This window comes from Heterocephalus glaber, unplaced genomic scaffold, assembly GCF_053883595.1.
Source record: "Heterocephalus glaber isolate CG9 unplaced genomic scaffold, H.glaber_assembly_v1.0 deba00000470, whole genome shotgun sequence".
NCBI classification, from domain to species: domain Eukaryota; kingdom Metazoa; phylum Chordata; class Mammalia; order Rodentia; family Bathyergidae; genus Heterocephalus; species Heterocephalus glaber.
Window position 1 is genome coordinate 6,911,401 of NW_028258145.1, and position 16,263 is coordinate 6,927,663.

The window sequence follows — 16,263 nt, forward strand, 5'->3', positions numbered from 1 at the left end:
AAGGAAACGGAATAAATGTGAGAAAAGGAATAAACCGAAAACAAAGGTACAAATTCCCAATGATGAATGTCATCATATACCTAAAATGTACCAATAAAATTAATAAATAAAAAAATATAGGGCGCCCATTCTCCTATAGCTTGTTTTTGTAAACTAAAATCTCAGTGCAACAACCGCACCCCTCTTTATTCCTTCCCACTCGGAACCCCCATCCTTCTTGGAGGGGGGGATGTCCTTGTCACCCTTCTTCTGCAGACTGCGACCTCCACACCTTCACCGCCAGCCTCCAGGTCCTGGACTCTGCTCACTGCGGACTCCTGCTGTTCTGCAGCCCTCGCCGGCAGTCCTCTCCTGTGGGCGCCACCTGGGCACCGGTGCCCTGCACCCTTGTCCCTGGGGATCGGCGTCCCTGGGCCTTGTCCCTAGGAACAGTGTCCAGGCCTCGCCCTGGGTACAGCTGTCCCTGTTGCCGGCCTCACTTGGGTCATAGCGCCTCCCGGCCTGAAGGGCGCGCAGGAGACACGAGCGACCCTTGCGCCCCCGTGGGCGCCACGGCCAGGGCCCGCAGAGCGGAAGTTTTGTGCTGTGCGCGTCCCAGGGAGCCCCAGCCCGGAGCACTCTGAGAGGAGCACCCCAAGAGGAGGGTACCCCCGACCCCGAGCGCCCAGGAGCCCAGATCGCACTGACCCAGATCCTTGCGCTTCAGGCTTTGGGGGCGGCAGATCCCACTTCTAGTCGCCTCCCACCCCCTTCCTGTCCCCAGCCGCCCTCAGCTCTCAACTTTGCCCCGCCCCGCTCTAGGCTTTCAACTCTTTCGGGGTTCAGGGCTCCAGGCGGGGACCTGGACTCTGCTTGCAGTCCCAGCACCCTGGTGCGGAGGAGGAGGAGGGACAGCGACAGCAGCCACCTGCCCATCTCGGGGAGGGGGCCCTCAGAAGGTAAGGACGCACCGCGCCAGGAGGGCCTCCCCCACGGACCTCTCCCCTCTCCCGGGCAAGATCAGGGACACGCGTGCGCGCGAGTGTGTGTGTGTGTGTATGTGTGTGTGTGTGTGCGTGCGTGCGTGCGCGCGCGCGCGCGTCTGCGAGCTTGTGTGAGCTTACTACACAGCATGCATCAGGGTGTCCCCATTAAGATGGATTTTAGAGGCTAAAGCGGTCTGTTTCTAGAGAGGAGAAGGGCTGAAATAAATGATGAGAGTTACCATGTGTTAAGGGCATACCGTACACCTGACACGGTGTAGAAAGCTTTTGCATTATATTCACTGTCCTTCCAGAGACTCCAGGAGGCAGGCCGTACTATCATGCTTAATCAAAGGGAGAGGGGACCGGGCATGGTGGTTCACGCCTGTAATCATAGCCCTTGGGAGGCTGAGGCAGGAAGATTGTGGAGAGTTTGAGGTCAGCCTGGGCTACATAGTGAGTTCAAGGCCAGCCTTATCTCAAAAAACCAACCAATCAACAAAAAAAAACAAACCACCACCACCACCAACAACACAGAACAAAACAAAAACAAAGGGAAGGGGACCAAAGAACAGAGGTTCAGTAATTTACTCACGGACATCCAGCTACTGAATAATGGCTATCAGATTCAACCCTAAATTGTCCTGATTCCAAACCTCTGTCTTCAGCCCAAGGTGCCTGCAGCAGTCAGAACACAGGCAGTTGTCACAGTCACCAGCACAGGTGGGGACAGAGGTGGAGGTAGAGACTGTTCTGTTCATTTCAACAGCTTCCCTCCTCGTACACCTGTTGCATGCCCTGGACAGTGCTGGGATCTGGGGACACCACTCACCCTGAGAGCCTTGGGTACACTGGGAGAGGTGGACCTGGGGACTGGGTTTGTGGTGGGCCGGGGACAGTGGTCTGGTCTCCTGGAATGAGGAGCCCAGTGGGTGGGCACAGGGGGGTCCCATGGGGGCAGCAGTAGTTAGTGAGCTGCCTTCCAAGCCAGCCTTTGAGCCATGTTGCAAGGGGCATTTGGGCAAAGCGAGGACCGATTGGCATCCAGGTGGTGGCAGGTGGCCACATGCATAGGTGGGTTTGGGGGAGACCATGAAGATGAGAGTAACAGACACTTGTGTGACAACGACTATTGAACAAGCAAAGCACCAGTGCACTGGGCACCGTGGAGAAAGAATCAGTGTAAAACATCACTCTTAGGCTGTCGTAGCTCAGTGGTAGAGCATTTGCCTAGCATGCCTGGCCCCTGGGTTCAAATATCAGCTCTGCAAAGAAAAATATATTGCAGGTGTTATGACTTCTGTCAAAGCGGTTTGTCTCACTCGGCTGTGGTGCGCTGCCTGAGCGTCCGCGTGACCCATGGGCCACAGCTAGGGCCATAGACAGACTACGGCGAGGAGCAGTGAAACGAGCTCTGGAGTCCATCTACCCCGACTCCTTCACAGAAACTCTGGGGTTGTGGCCAGTGCTTTTCAGGATTATCAGAAAGTCCACCCAGCTTCACCATCACTGTGACATCTGAGGCTGGAGAAAATGATGAAACTGTCCAGACTACCCTCAAGTTTATATACAGTGAAAAATACCCAGATGAAGCTCCTCTTTATGAAATGGATGAATGTCTTGGAGCTGAAGGATGTTGAGGATGACCCAGAATACAACCCTACTGGTCCAAGGAGTAATTCAGCGGACCGATGCACCATCTCCTGGAGAGCTTGACAGTCACAGCACCTGTGGCTGTGCTGAGAGGGCTTTAATTTTCTTTTTTTTTCTAAGAAAAAATAACTTTCAGGAGAATATTCGTCTTATAACTTTCATCATTGAATTTAGTAAACTGACCATAACACTTCAGAGATAAAATGTTCACTTCCTTTTATTGGTGAACAGATGATTACATATTTAACATTATTTAATCCCGGAGGGAGATCCTACCTGTAACACCAAGACTTGAATGTGGGCTCCGGCCATGTGCATACGGGTTTTATGTGCAAGGAATGGGAATAACTCGTGATTTCTATCGTGGAGATGATAGTTATTTTTGGATTCCAAACGTTGTCTTTCATATAAAGTGTTACAATACTGAGATAAATAGGAAATTAAACCTGGATTCTAGCATGTTGACAGGGTACATTTTAAGTTTCAGCAGAACCAGAAGCCCAAATTATACGCAGGAATAAAATGGACGTCATCACTGAAAAAAAAAAAAGGCGGGGGAGTTTGTTTTAGGAGGTGCTGGGTGATACATTCTGCTAATGAGCAGCTTGCATGGAGCTCTGCCTGTCTGTGTGGGAGTCAGTGAGAGTAGCTTGGCCATTTCACCTCCTCAGGTCTCAGGTGCCTTCTAGGAAAGCTTTGCAGGTGTGGAGCTGTGGGTATTGCGACTGTTTTCTAGAGGATGCTCAACTTCCTTAGGGGACACACTGCAAACACAGTGTGGGGGTTCAGGAAGGGAGCATTCAGACTGCGGGAGGGGCTTGGGCTGCCCTGCCTCAGGGGACAGAGAGACCGGTCACTTTGGACCTGACCTTCTCCCTACTTGCACAGTTCTTGGGAGAGAAGTTTTTACGTTTTATTTAGAGAAAATTTCCTGAAATTTAATGATTCAGATAAGTTCATGACTGTTCTTTATGTGTCTACACACACATATACACATGGGCACATAGTTTTTTGGGTTTTTTTCCCCTCTCTCTCTTTTTGGTACCAGGGATCGAACTCTGGTCCTTATGCTTGTGGGTCAGGTGGCAGAACCACTGAGCTAAATCCCGGGCCCAGGCACATAGTTTTTTATACCTTCATGAATAAATTTATTAAATAGATATGTTACGATCATACATGTATTTAATGTATCTAACATTTCAGGTATACTAAATGTATATTATATTTACCTTTCTAAGTATACAAATAAGTCCCATAGGTTGGTGATTGTCTACCTTGACTGTATGTTAGAATTGCCTGGGGATTTAAGAGGACTCATGGTGCCCAGATTGTATGGCCAGCCAGAGAGCTGGGTGAAACCCAGCCTTCATTATTTAGTTTTTTGCAAGCTCTAGGCGAAAGCTAGCAGCCTGGGCAGTTTGCTATTAAATATGCTTTTCAAGATATTATGATTTAAGCCGAGCATGAAGACGTATATGCCTGTTATCCCAGCACTTAGGAGGCTGAGGCAGGAAGATGGACAGTTCAAAGCCAGCCTGGGCTACACAGTGAGACCCTGTGTCAGAAAACAAAAATAAACACGGAGAGATTTTGAAAGTAGAAAATTCAGATATGCCAATGGATTGGATGATCTCCTAGACTCCAAACTATATTATATGGATTTAATGGATTCATTATTTACCATATAATAAACCATCTAGCAGATATAAGTAAACATATGTTAGTGATAATTGTTATGAATCAAAGAACTCAAGGAGAGAGAGGACGGTGCAGTGTCTGTGTGTGTGTGTGTTTGTGTGTGTGTGTGTGCTCTAGATTTCCCTTAGAGTGCTCAGGGAAGACCCATACTTTATACCCTGATAGCAACAAATTTTAAAGAAAAGATAGGACTATTCAATTAATGATAGAGAAATAATTAGTAGTTATTTAGAAAAGTAAGCTTAATTAGACCCTGTCTTCATGCTAAATAAGAACATTAATTATTGGTGAATTTTTTAAAAGTTAACTTTCAAATGAGCATAACTCAGTGATAAAAATGAAGAAAATACAGATAAACATGTTCTTACCCCAGAGGAAAGAAATGTTTTATATTTAAAAGTAATGGAAAAGTCACAAAGGAAAAGTGATTGTTTTGACTGCGTCAATATTAATATACCAAAAGGGAATTAAAAGTAAACTAAACAAGTTAAACAAAATATCAAACATCTGAGAGCTGAGAAGAGGATATAAAGAAATGACTCATAAACATAGAAATAAAATGCTTAATAATATCTGATTAATATTTGCTTCATTTATAACCAAAAGAAATGGGAATTTTAAAAAATAGTGAGACACCATTTTTTCATTCTGACTACCTAGCTGGATTTTTAAAATGAGAATATTCAGTGGTGGGTGTGATGGATGGAAACTGTTTTGCACTGTGAAGGGAGGAAGTGGGAGTTCCTGCAACATTTCTGCAATGTGGTTTTCTGGTATGCATTTGTCATGCTTATAGAGTACTGACCCATTTACTCCCCTGCCAGGTAGTAGCACCAAGAAAATGATAAGAAATACAAATAAATGATAATGACATTTAAGTGGTATTTATCATTCTGCAGATCTTTTCAATAGTTATGCTTGGAGCTCTGTCATCAGCTCTGGGAGGTGGTATTCTTGTCTCCTTCTATGGATACAGGAAGTGAGAACAGAGAGGATCAGTAACTGGCCTGTGGCAATGCAGCTGGCAGAAGAGAGGCTGGAGCTTCACATCCAACCAGGATGGCACTGAGGCCACACTGCAGTGGTCTGAACCTCACTCCTTACATAGAAACACAGCCCTAGGGTTATTTCATAATATGGATCCTCCCGTAAATGGTAATGCATTCATTTGGGAGAGTAGTAGGTGGTGATTAAAATGATGTTAACAAAAAAGCAGTGTGGTATAGGAAAATGCTCGTTATGTAATATTAATGGAAATGCAAGATATGAAATCAATTGAGCACCATTTAAGTATTTGAAAATACATAGAAAAGTGCAAGGCACCATGCTAAAGTATGTGTGGTGAAATGATTTTCTTCTTTCAGTGTTCATTTTGTAAATATTCTGCATTGGGCGTGAATTGCTTTAGAAATCAGGTCAAAGAGCCAAAGAAAAGAAAGAAGAGAGAAACTTAAAAGTTACAGAAAAGCGAAAAAAAAAAAAATCAAGCATAATACCAAAACCCTCTAAAATTCTTACATATGAGAAATTGAATTTATATTCTCCTATATTTATTTTATTAATAATTGGTAGGCTAGTCACAATTGAGTACAGTATTTAAGACATTTCTCAAAATAGCCCTTTTTTCTGGATACAAATTGATTATGCAATAAAATATCAATCTGTTAATTTCAAACATACAACTTACCAAGCTGACATTGACAATTTAATATATACATATCTACACCTGGAGAGCTGTGTGATTGTCAACTATTTTTATACACCAGGATCTGAATGCATTTCATGTGGAGACTCATGACTCACAGAACACTGAATCATCTCATAACTGTGTCCCTTGGGAGGGCTTAGAAAAAATAAAAAAGAGGTGCCCTTGATAAGCCTTTGTCAGCCTTCACCAGATAAGTGACAGAAAGGAAACAACACTTTGCATCCTGCCCACTGTAAAAGAGTAGACGGAGCTGAGGATAAACCACGTGAATGGGAGCCCAGAGGTTTCTAAACAGAGCGCTGTTCTGGTCTGACTCTGAGCAGTTGGTACTTTCCATACATGCCAGCCCTGCACATGGTTGATGACTGTCTCTTGGAAATTCCACCAGATATTTGGTGATGTTATTCATAAGGATTGGTGGAAATAGCTTGGCAGCTTCATTATTCAACTTTTTCTATGATCCATGTAATATGAATCCCTGCCTCCCTTTTAGGATGGGAATTGTTACTGTGGACCCAGAAGTCTTTGTAAACATCAGTTGGTTTAATTCCCCAGTGGCCCTGGAACCAGGCCTCCTGTTTGCTTGTTTCTGTGGTAGCAGGGGTGGAACCAAGGGCCTTGGAGTGGGCTGAGTGAGAGCTCCACCCGACCACCCCCAGGTGGCTCTCTCTTTTTTTTTTTTTTTTTTTTTTTTGGTACTGGGGATCGAACTCGGGTCCTTGCGCTTGCGCAGCAGGCAGTGAAACCACTGAGCTAAATCCCCGGCAACCCAGGTGGCTCTCTTACCTCTGTTTTGGTGAGGGGCAAGCTGCCCGAGACAGCTTAGTAACACTCCTGCTCCTCAGCTCCTCTGAGCCTTGTCAACTCGGTCCGCCTGTGCCTAAGATGAAGGGAACCTTTGCATCCCACTCTCGCTCCACCAGGGAGGGCTGGAGTCCGAAATGCAAATGGCGAGGTTCTCAGTAAGCAAAGGATCTGGGATTATTATTGACTGCTCGGATCAGGAAACAGTCCCCTTGCAGGGAAGACGCTTTCCCCATTCTGCTCTCCAAATCTGTGACTGGAAGGGTGGAGACGGGTGGTCTTGAGGTCACAGTTCCAGCAAGATCGCCGTTCACTGGGGTTCGGTCAGTGGGAAGGAGGGGTTCAGAGGGCAGGCCCTACAGCTCAGTCTCAGTTTCCCTAAAATAAACACTGTGGGCGTGTGAGTTCGGAGGGCCCCACACCTACACACACCCATTTCCCAACCACAAGTGCTAGCGGGAGCTCACTGTGTCTGGGGCCTGAGACTGGGGAGAGACGTGCTCAAGAAGAAAGGCAGGTTTTAGAATATTCAACCCACAAGTGAAGATCTGACTGCACATTCTGACAGTGATCTATATGTGTTCCCACCGAAAGGCCTATCAGAGAGGCTTGATCCTGGGAAAGGGGCATTTAGGAGACCGTGGGCCCTTTAAGAGGTGGGCCTAGTGGGGTCTTGGTCCTGGGGTGTAATCCCTGAAAGGGGAGAACATCAACAGATGAATGAATAAAGAAAATGTGGTATTTACACATGATGGAGTACTATTGTGCCATAAAGAAGGATAAATTTGAGCAAACCTGGGCCCTTCCCTTTTTCCTCTTTCGCTCCTGGGTCATGAGGTGAGCAGTTTTTTGTAGCCGTACATATTTGCTATCCATGCTTACATGAATCACAGGGAGTTGGTACATATTGCATCCTATCCTTTTTACTTCTACTTCCTCCTCTCTCTCTCCCTCCTTCCCATCTGCAAAAGGTTAAATCCCTGTTTTCTATTATCTGTCTTTTATTTTGCTCTTTAATTTAATTCTACTTTGGGATTTCATATAAGAGGAGCCATGTAATATTGAAGTTTGTGTGTCTGATTTATTTTACTAAACATTATGGTCTCCAGGTACATCCATTTTCTTACAAGTGACTCAAGTTTATCCCTCTTTATGGCAGAGTAGTACTCCACTGTGTGTAAAAAGCACAGTTTCTTTATCCGTTTATCTGTTAATGGACACACAGGCTTTTTCCAAGATTTAGCTACTGTGAGTTGTGCTACTATAAGCATGGGTGTGTATGTAATTACCCCAGCACCTATCTGTACAGCCATGGCCTTCCTTGCTTCAGGGCTAAAAGCAAAGAGGCTAACTAATCATGCACTAAAACTTCTAAAACTGTGAGACAAAATAACCCTTCTGCTTGAAGAAGTTGAAAATTTCAACTACTTGTAGTGGTGGAAAGCCAATTCACATCCACATGCACACACACACACACACACACACGTGCAGGCACACTCCTACATAGGAAGAACTGCTGTGCATATCTTGGCATGCCACAGATTATTTATTCATCAAATAGTACATTTTCTGGAAATACTGTACTATTCCCCTTGACTTTGACATTGGAGGCAGGATTTAGTATACCAAGCCTAAAAGACCCAGGATCTAGTGTATCAGAAAATTGCAGTTTTAGGTCTTTCTTCTGGGAGCTGAAATTCATCTCCTTAAAATTTTATTAATTCTATATTGTTGAAAGTTCTGAGAACTGGTGACATTGTAAGGGACATGAAAATCTTTTGGGTTGCTTTTTAAAAGTTTTTGTGTCAGAAGATTTTTTTAAAATTACCTTTTAAGACAGGCATTTTTTTGTATGAGGCTTTGGCTTAACCTGTCTTATTCTGTTTTCCAGAGGAACCATTTGAAGCAGAATCCTCAGCATGCATTGTGGAGAATTATTCTTGACCCTTTGGGTTCTTATAGCTGAAAGCACTTCTGGTAAGTGATTATTATTGCTCGCAAACATATAACATTAGCAATTCACAGTGTTGTCGTATGGAGTGGAGGTGGTTACTGAAGAGCCTGGATTTGTTAAAATTTAGTGATTTAAAATTTTACTTTAGAAAACTGATGATTATTTGGTATCCTTGGTTTAAAGAATTAAAGAGCCATAGGAATAGAATCAAGTAAAGAAAACACATGTGACATCATTGCAAAAGAAAAGAGTTAGCCTTCTGGGTTTATGCAGAGAGAACTTTTGTTCCTCTAAAAAAAATTTGCTTCCTGTTACTTGAATGCAAGGAGGCAACCATCTTTATTACTGATTTTTAGAAATTTTTGTACACATTCTCTCCTTCCTGAGAGATAGGGAGATTCATCTTATTCTTTAGGAAAAATAAGGAAAGCACTTTATAGATTTTACTTTATTTTTCTTGAATTCTTTTATTGGTACATTTTAGGTATACAACACCTTTACATTTCTCATTGGGAACTTGTACCTTTACATGATGCATCTTGGTTCTTATTTTTTCCCCATTCTTAGCCCTCCCTTCACCTCCTCCACCCTTTCCTATTTACAAAGACTTTATTTCCATTTTTTCCATTTCTCATCATTTTTCCTTTCCCTTCTTCCCTTTCCCCTTCCCCTCCCACTACCCCTACCCCTTTGGACCTTTTCTTCCTATTTTGCATTATCGATTATTCATTCTAATAATTGGTACATTTTAGATATACAATACAATGACACAGTTTGTGATAGCTAAAACTTGGAAACAGCCCAAATGCCCATCAACTGGAGACTGGATAAAGAGAATGTGGGGTTTTTATAAAATGGAGTTCTACTCAGCCATAAAAAATGAGAAATTAGAGACATTTATAGCTAAATAGATGCACATTGAGGCGATACTCTTAAGTGAAATAAATAGGAAACACATGTGTAAATACCGAATAATTTCTCTGGTGTGAGAGACTGAAAGTGTAAATAAGGACTAAAACATATAATAGGCAATGTGAAATAGGAAGAAAAGGGGCAAAGGGGAAGGAAGTGGGAGGGGTAGGGGAAAGGAAAGAAGGGAATGGAATTAATATGAGAAAATGGAAACATAGGAACAAAATCTTTGTAAATAGGGAGGAATGGAGGGGTTGCAAGGAGGGCTGGGCAAGGATGAAAAATAAGAACCAAGAGAGACTATGTAAAGGTGCAGATTTCCAACTTTACAGATTTTAAATGCTATGAGGGCTGAAAATCATATATGAGAGAGAGATGCCCATTAGATTAGAGTTCAAGTGGACTTCGAAGCAGATGACGAATACAGTCGTGCCTCAGTTCACAAACTTAATTCTTTCCGCAATTCTGATTATGAACCTAATAAGATTTCCCCATAAGGTTCTATGTCACCCTATGCAGAGTTTGCCAAAGGAAGCAAAATTTTGCAAATGCTTTTGTTTGAAAACCAAATTGTTCATGAACAGAAGCATTCGTGAACTGAGGCACTATTGTACCACTTTTAATTTATTGGTAGCTACTGTTGAGATATTTTGTCTTTTCCATTGGAAGGATTCTGAGAACCCATTCTTTGCAAAAGAGTTCCATGATGGAATAGCAAGGTTTCCTGCAGGCTCTGGGGGAGAAAGAGGGAGCACAGGGGTTAATCTGCCTTGATCTCTTATCTATGAGAGGGAAGCTCTCTACTTAGAAAATTACTGCAGAAGGTGGAGCAGTTAAACTAGTGATAATTTCACATAGTACAGGGCAAGTCTTGAGGTCTGTGTGATGTGGCAGTGCTTTTATACAACAGGGCACTGCCCATGTGAAAGGGATGAGGGAGATCTTCTCTTCTGGATATGGGGTGGCTGTCAGAAACTACTGAGTGAAAAGCTGGGTGCAGATTATGTGCGTTACAGATGATGGGCTCTGTGGACATATTCCAGTGACCTGGCTCCTAGGGCCGTGAAAACATGTCTCAGGCACAGAAAGAGTACTGTACCCTGTCACTGTTCCTCCCAGGTACTTGGGGAGCATCCTCCATGGATACTCATTGTGGGCAGAAAGGGCAATGTTCTAACAGCAGGGTTCATTAAACCGAGTTGAAGTTAGTTGACAACATCTGGGACTTGTCCAAATTCAGGGCAATTCCAAAGACAGACCTTATTCCAAGAAGTACAGGTTCTTGACACTGCCGGGCTCTTATACCCGACTAGGGGAGGCAACAAGAGGTCATGGCACCAACTCCACACACCATGATCTCTACTCATTTCTACAACCAGAGTCCATTCCTAACAAGCATTAGACCAGTCAGCAAACCAAACCTGAGTGTTCCTTTAAACTTATGTGTCTGAAGACATTAGCTCCTAGGGAAGTGTGGATGTACAACTGTACACCACCCATCCCTAAAAGCTATGAATTTCACATGAGATTTCTTCAAATTATAACTTTCTCCAAAGAGGAATGAGTACCCACGTCCATCGAAACACAAGCCTGTGTGCTTGCAGAAGTATTTTTAAGATTAGTCAAAACCTGGAAACCCAGAAATAACCGAAATGTCTAATAGACACTTGTCCAATAACCCAAATCTAATATTTATTCATTTATAGAATGAATAAATAGTGAAATAGTAGCACAATTGGATACTACATAGCATGCAGAAAAGAACACATCATTGCTATGTGCAACAACATGGGTGCCTGACTTAAATAGAACAGTGCACAAAAATTCGGACACAGAAGGGCACATGTTATATGTTTTATGTTCTGTATTATATGCATATCTCTAAAAGAGGAAAATAAATGAACTGCTAATAACTTACTATAGATTTGAGTGTCGATTAAAACTGACACCCACATGCACACGTGGATTGCACCTTCTGTGTTGAAGTACTGAAGTGTAAAATAGAGATTATATAACAACCACGGACTTCCAAGTTGGTGTTCATTAACTCTAACCCTGTGAGTTTCAAAGACGCCTTCTGCCATGTGAGCACTTCCTCTTTAGGCTGTGGTTGACAGCTTTGAGTTAAAACCAGACTGTTGCTTTGAAACATAAACCCCAACTATAGAAAAGGGGTACTGTCCATATTCTTATGGAATGCTTCATTAATTTAAAAGATGCTTATTCTCCCCAGGGCAGCAGGGGACAGGGTGTGAGAGAGGTTTCCCAACACTACCTGTGACTCCGAGGACCTACTATGTGCGTACAAAGATCAGGCACATTCTCAAAACAAGAGGATGGGGTGAATTGAGACAGAGTGGGGAAAAGAGAAAGAGAGCTCAGAGAGGGGAAGGATCCCTGGATTTGGAGTGAGGCTTTGCTCGTGGGGTCCTGATTACTTGCCTGGTTACTGACATAGTCACGAGCTTCCTTGCCCTGAAGTGTCGTTGGAGCCCCTGTGCTGCTCGTACACTGTCCTGTACACGGGCAGCTGGTGTGGCTGGGCACAGGGAAGTGGTTGGGGCTTCTGAGGATGCAAATGAAGAACCCGTAGGACTTCAAGTGTTTTGTCTTCTCTTTTATGGGGGCTCCTCTGCAGGGGACTGTTAGGGTAGATGTGACAACACTAGAACCTGTGACTTTTCTTATCGGGAAGCTGTGATGTGCAGTATTATCTTTTACAAGATGACTCTACACATGTCTGCCTCATGGCTGTGGTATGTTATGTACTTACACCTTCCTGTTTAGAAAAATTAATCCAGTTTGTCTCTGCCTCTATCCTGAATACATCTGACCCTTCCCAGCGAGAGACGAACTAAAAGACAGGAATGTGGCACTTTCTCAGGGCTTTCTTACTAACCTTGCTTCTTCCCCTAATGCATTAGGAGAGAGAATATCACCTTTATCATTTGTTTTTGTTTTTCCTTTACCTCTGCTAATTTTTAGGAGAAGATTGTATTTCACGGTCCCACCTTAATGTGGTAGAAGGGGAACCTTTTTATCTCAAATGTTGCCCATCTTCATCTGCTCAGAGGAATGAAACAGCCACCCCACAGTGGTACAGAAGCAATGAGTCCTACAAGGATGCCAAGCTGAACCTGAGCACATCACCCCGAATTATTTTGCACAAGGACATTTTGGAGTTTTGGCCAGTGGAGTTAGAAGACCAAGGATCCTATACTTGCAACCTGGGGTGAGTGCACCTTTTATTTCACCATATTTCTTAGGACTCTTGGCCTTTGCTTAGCAGCTCAAATATGTGAAAGTCAGTTTAAAGGTGAGCTACCCCTGGGGTGTAGATGCCCTGGTAGAAGAAATCAATGGCTAGTACTCAAAATAAAGTTAAAGTGTAAATAACGTGTAGTGGGCCAGCCTCCTGGGTAGAGGGAATGGAACTGATGGGGACACACAGTGGTGAGGTTTTCAGGGCTCACTGGGAAGAGGTGGCAGTGCCACTGGGGAGGTGTGTTCGGTGGCTATCCATGCCTCTGAGGGCAACCAGGATGGGCTTTGTTGTCTCCCTGTGCCAGCTCCCTCGATGGTGCCAGGCTAAGAATCCAGGAGTGTGGGTCTGTGACCTGCCAGCGACCAACTGGATGTGTCAGCCACTGTGCTGTAACTGAACTTGGCTGTCATTATAGAAGCCTACTTGTACACAAATGTGTGTACACACATGTGGACGTTCACAGGGCTGTTGCTGAACTGTTGGGTTCAGCAGATTTCTGAGAGAAATCTCTCTCTTCCCCCTTGAGAGTCCTATTCATTATCAGCCATGCTTTTGAGAGCAGAGAGGGGAGACAGATACAGAGACAGATGAGAGAGAGAGAGAGAGAGAGAGAGAGAGAGAGAGAGAGAGAGAGAGAGGAATGAGACCTTGGTATCACTTCTGTGATTCTGTACCAAATGAGGTCATGATTTTCTGTTTCTATACATAGAAGAGAGTCAGAAGAAATTACAAAACTCTTTTTGAAGATCTAGTATGTTTTATGTGATCTTTTAACAGTGATAATTATAGAAATGGGTCACAAGTGGATGTTTTCATAGCCAGTTAAGGAAGAATGAAGGCAGTGAACAGAGTAGAGGAAACCAACAACAAACCCAACCCCTTTCTGAACCCTGACTGAATGAAGGTGTGATTTAAAGGAACCCAGGGCTCTAGATGGAGCAGAAAGTGGACTGAGGTGAGGAACTGGCCACCTGTGGCCTCCCTTACAGATGAAAGGGACAGAGGACTTTTGCCACCGTTCTGAGGGGAAGATGGAGAATTCAGCAGGGTTAGATAGCAAATTGGGGTAATCAGAGAGGGAGATGGAGAGGAGTCCAAGAGACCTAGGATGGTGGACAGGAGAGGGCAAGGGAAAGACCATGTCCCAGACTGGGCTTGGTGATGAAACTGCAAGGCTGTGGGGACTGGTGTGAGAGCGGAGCAGCAGTGACCATGGCTTTTACGGTGGAGAGTTCTACATGGAGCGGGCTGTTGGGAACACTTAGAGCACGGGACCGACAGAGATCCTCAGACAGTGCAGCCTGTAAGCAGCCGCCTGTGTCTGCTACAGGTGTGTGTGTGTGTGTGTGTGTGTGCATGGTGTGTGCATGTTTGTGTGTGTGTGAACGTATGTGTGTGTGTGGCAGCTCAGGTGAGTAAGCCTTTGTAGTTTGGTGTGGGAGAGATCAATCACCAAAATGTATGCTTAGAATTCACCCATTACAACTATAATCCTGCAATATTTTAGTACTGTCTGTGCGTGTGTGCATGCACATGCATGTCGGTATGTGCGTTGGTGTGTATGTGTGTATGTGTATGTGTGTGTGTGTAGACTGCTCAGGTTTCCATCTTTAACTCATGATAATTGTTAAATTTCTTGCTCCTCTGAACCAAGACATGAGGCAGAGCAGAGTTTAGACCTCAATGAATCAATTTCTTTGTACAGAAATCAGGAAAAATGTGCTGGATTGGTTACTACATGGGCGATCATTGGAGTGTTTCTATAGTAATCACAAAATACCATTATACTTTTATTTCATAGAAATAATACTCAGAGATGGATGATAAATGTTACCAGAAGAAATAAACACAGCTGTTTTACTGAAAAACAAGTAAAAAGTAAAACTGTGGAAGTTACAAAGTCTTTGCAGATAACCTGTAATAATAGTTACTATAAAGCACTGATCCACAGAACGGCACTGTATAAGGTAACATTTTAAACTACATCAGCCCAAGGGGTCATAGAAAAGATGGAATTCCAAAATGAGGAATGTGATGGCCCTAGAACTCTTTGTTTTCCCAACAAACAAGCTATTTACCCCACACAGCTCGCTTGGCCTGACCCTTGTAGTATTCGGGGTTCAGTAAGTGATAGCAGCTTCCCCCTTCTGCTTTTCCTTCATTTTCCTTATCTTTCATTCATTCATTGATTAATTATTAATTTATCACTTAATTTATTATTAATAATTTTGTAATGCTGGGGGTTGAACCCAGAGCTGTTGCATGCATCACATCCCCAGCCTGTGGTTACCTTTCCTACTCTCCCATTGCTGGGATGAAACACTGCCTCCTGCAGTGTCAAGGAGAAGAGAGTTATTTGCTCACAGTTTGCGGAGAGGGATCTGCAGCCTACTGACTCCAAGGTGCAAATGGGATAGCAGAAGGGCCTGGTAGAGGACAGCTGGTCAACCCATGGAGGTGGAGAAAAGAGACATAAGTCGGGAGGAGAACACACCTTTCCAGGTCACAGACCACTGACCTCCACCCCTAGAGCAATTGACTCATGAACTCCTCCATTGCCGAATCCGCTGATGAGTTGAGTGCCACATGACCCAGTCACCTTCAAAATCCCCCGTCCCATGACATTTTGGGCACACGTTTTAGATCCAAACCTTCACAAACCTTTTTGTATTTTGAGACGGAGTCTTGCTTATTCACTAAGTTGCCCAGGCTGGTCTTGAACTCATGATCCTTCTGCCTCAGGCTCCTCTTCCAATGATTAATTTTGAGGAATGCTAGTTTCAGGTATTTTATTTTCTTCTGTCACATATATTTAAAAGGTAAACCGTACCTTTTATACTTTTTTTGAATACAGAAGCTCACTTTGCAAAGTTGGAAGATGGAAAAATGATGAAGAAAACCAAAACCACCAATTATCATATAAGCCACTTTGGTTTCTTCTTTTCTGTGTAAATATCATATCTACTCTCTAGAAAGTGGCTTATTTTTTTGCTTGTGTCTTTCTTTTATCCACCTGACATCACATGTGCTGACTCTGCCACATATTTCAACATTTTTTCCAAATGGGATTCTGTTTCTGATTTCATCAAAAGCATCCCCCTGTTTTTAGACATTTGTGAGTGTCCTATTTTTTCACTTTTATTTAAATATGATTATTTCTAAAAGTCTCTGGGTATTGATAGGATTCATCCTGACCAACTCCATAAGTGTAAAATTGGTGGATCAAGGTCTAATTACACGTGTAGGGATTTTGATCCACATCATCAAACTCGTGTCCAGGGAGCTGTGCAGTACAAGAACCCATCTT

At 43.6% G+C, this 16,263-nt stretch overlaps 1 protein-coding gene across 2 annotated transcripts in view; it reads left to right on the top strand.

The window, feature by feature from the left end:
- Positions 1 to 479: 479 nt before the first annotated feature.
- Il18r1 (interleukin 18 receptor 1) overlaps positions 480 to 16,263 on the top strand; it is a 34,607-nt gene continuing 18,823 nt past the window's right edge. The window contains exons 1-4 of one of the 2 annotated variants that reach the window (XM_021258132.2): positions 480 to 938; positions 8,717 to 8,802; positions 12,677 to 12,923; positions 14,758 to 14,923. In XM_021258132.2, coding sequence (XP_021113791.1) covers positions 8,745 to 8,802; positions 12,677 to 12,923; positions 14,758 to 14,923 — 471 coding nt within the window. In that variant the 5' untranslated portion in view covers positions 480 to 938; positions 8,717 to 8,744. The remainder of the gene's footprint in view (positions 939 to 8,716; positions 8,803 to 12,676; positions 12,924 to 14,757; positions 14,924 to 16,263) is intronic. The other variant, XM_004844470.3, reaches the window with a different exon arrangement.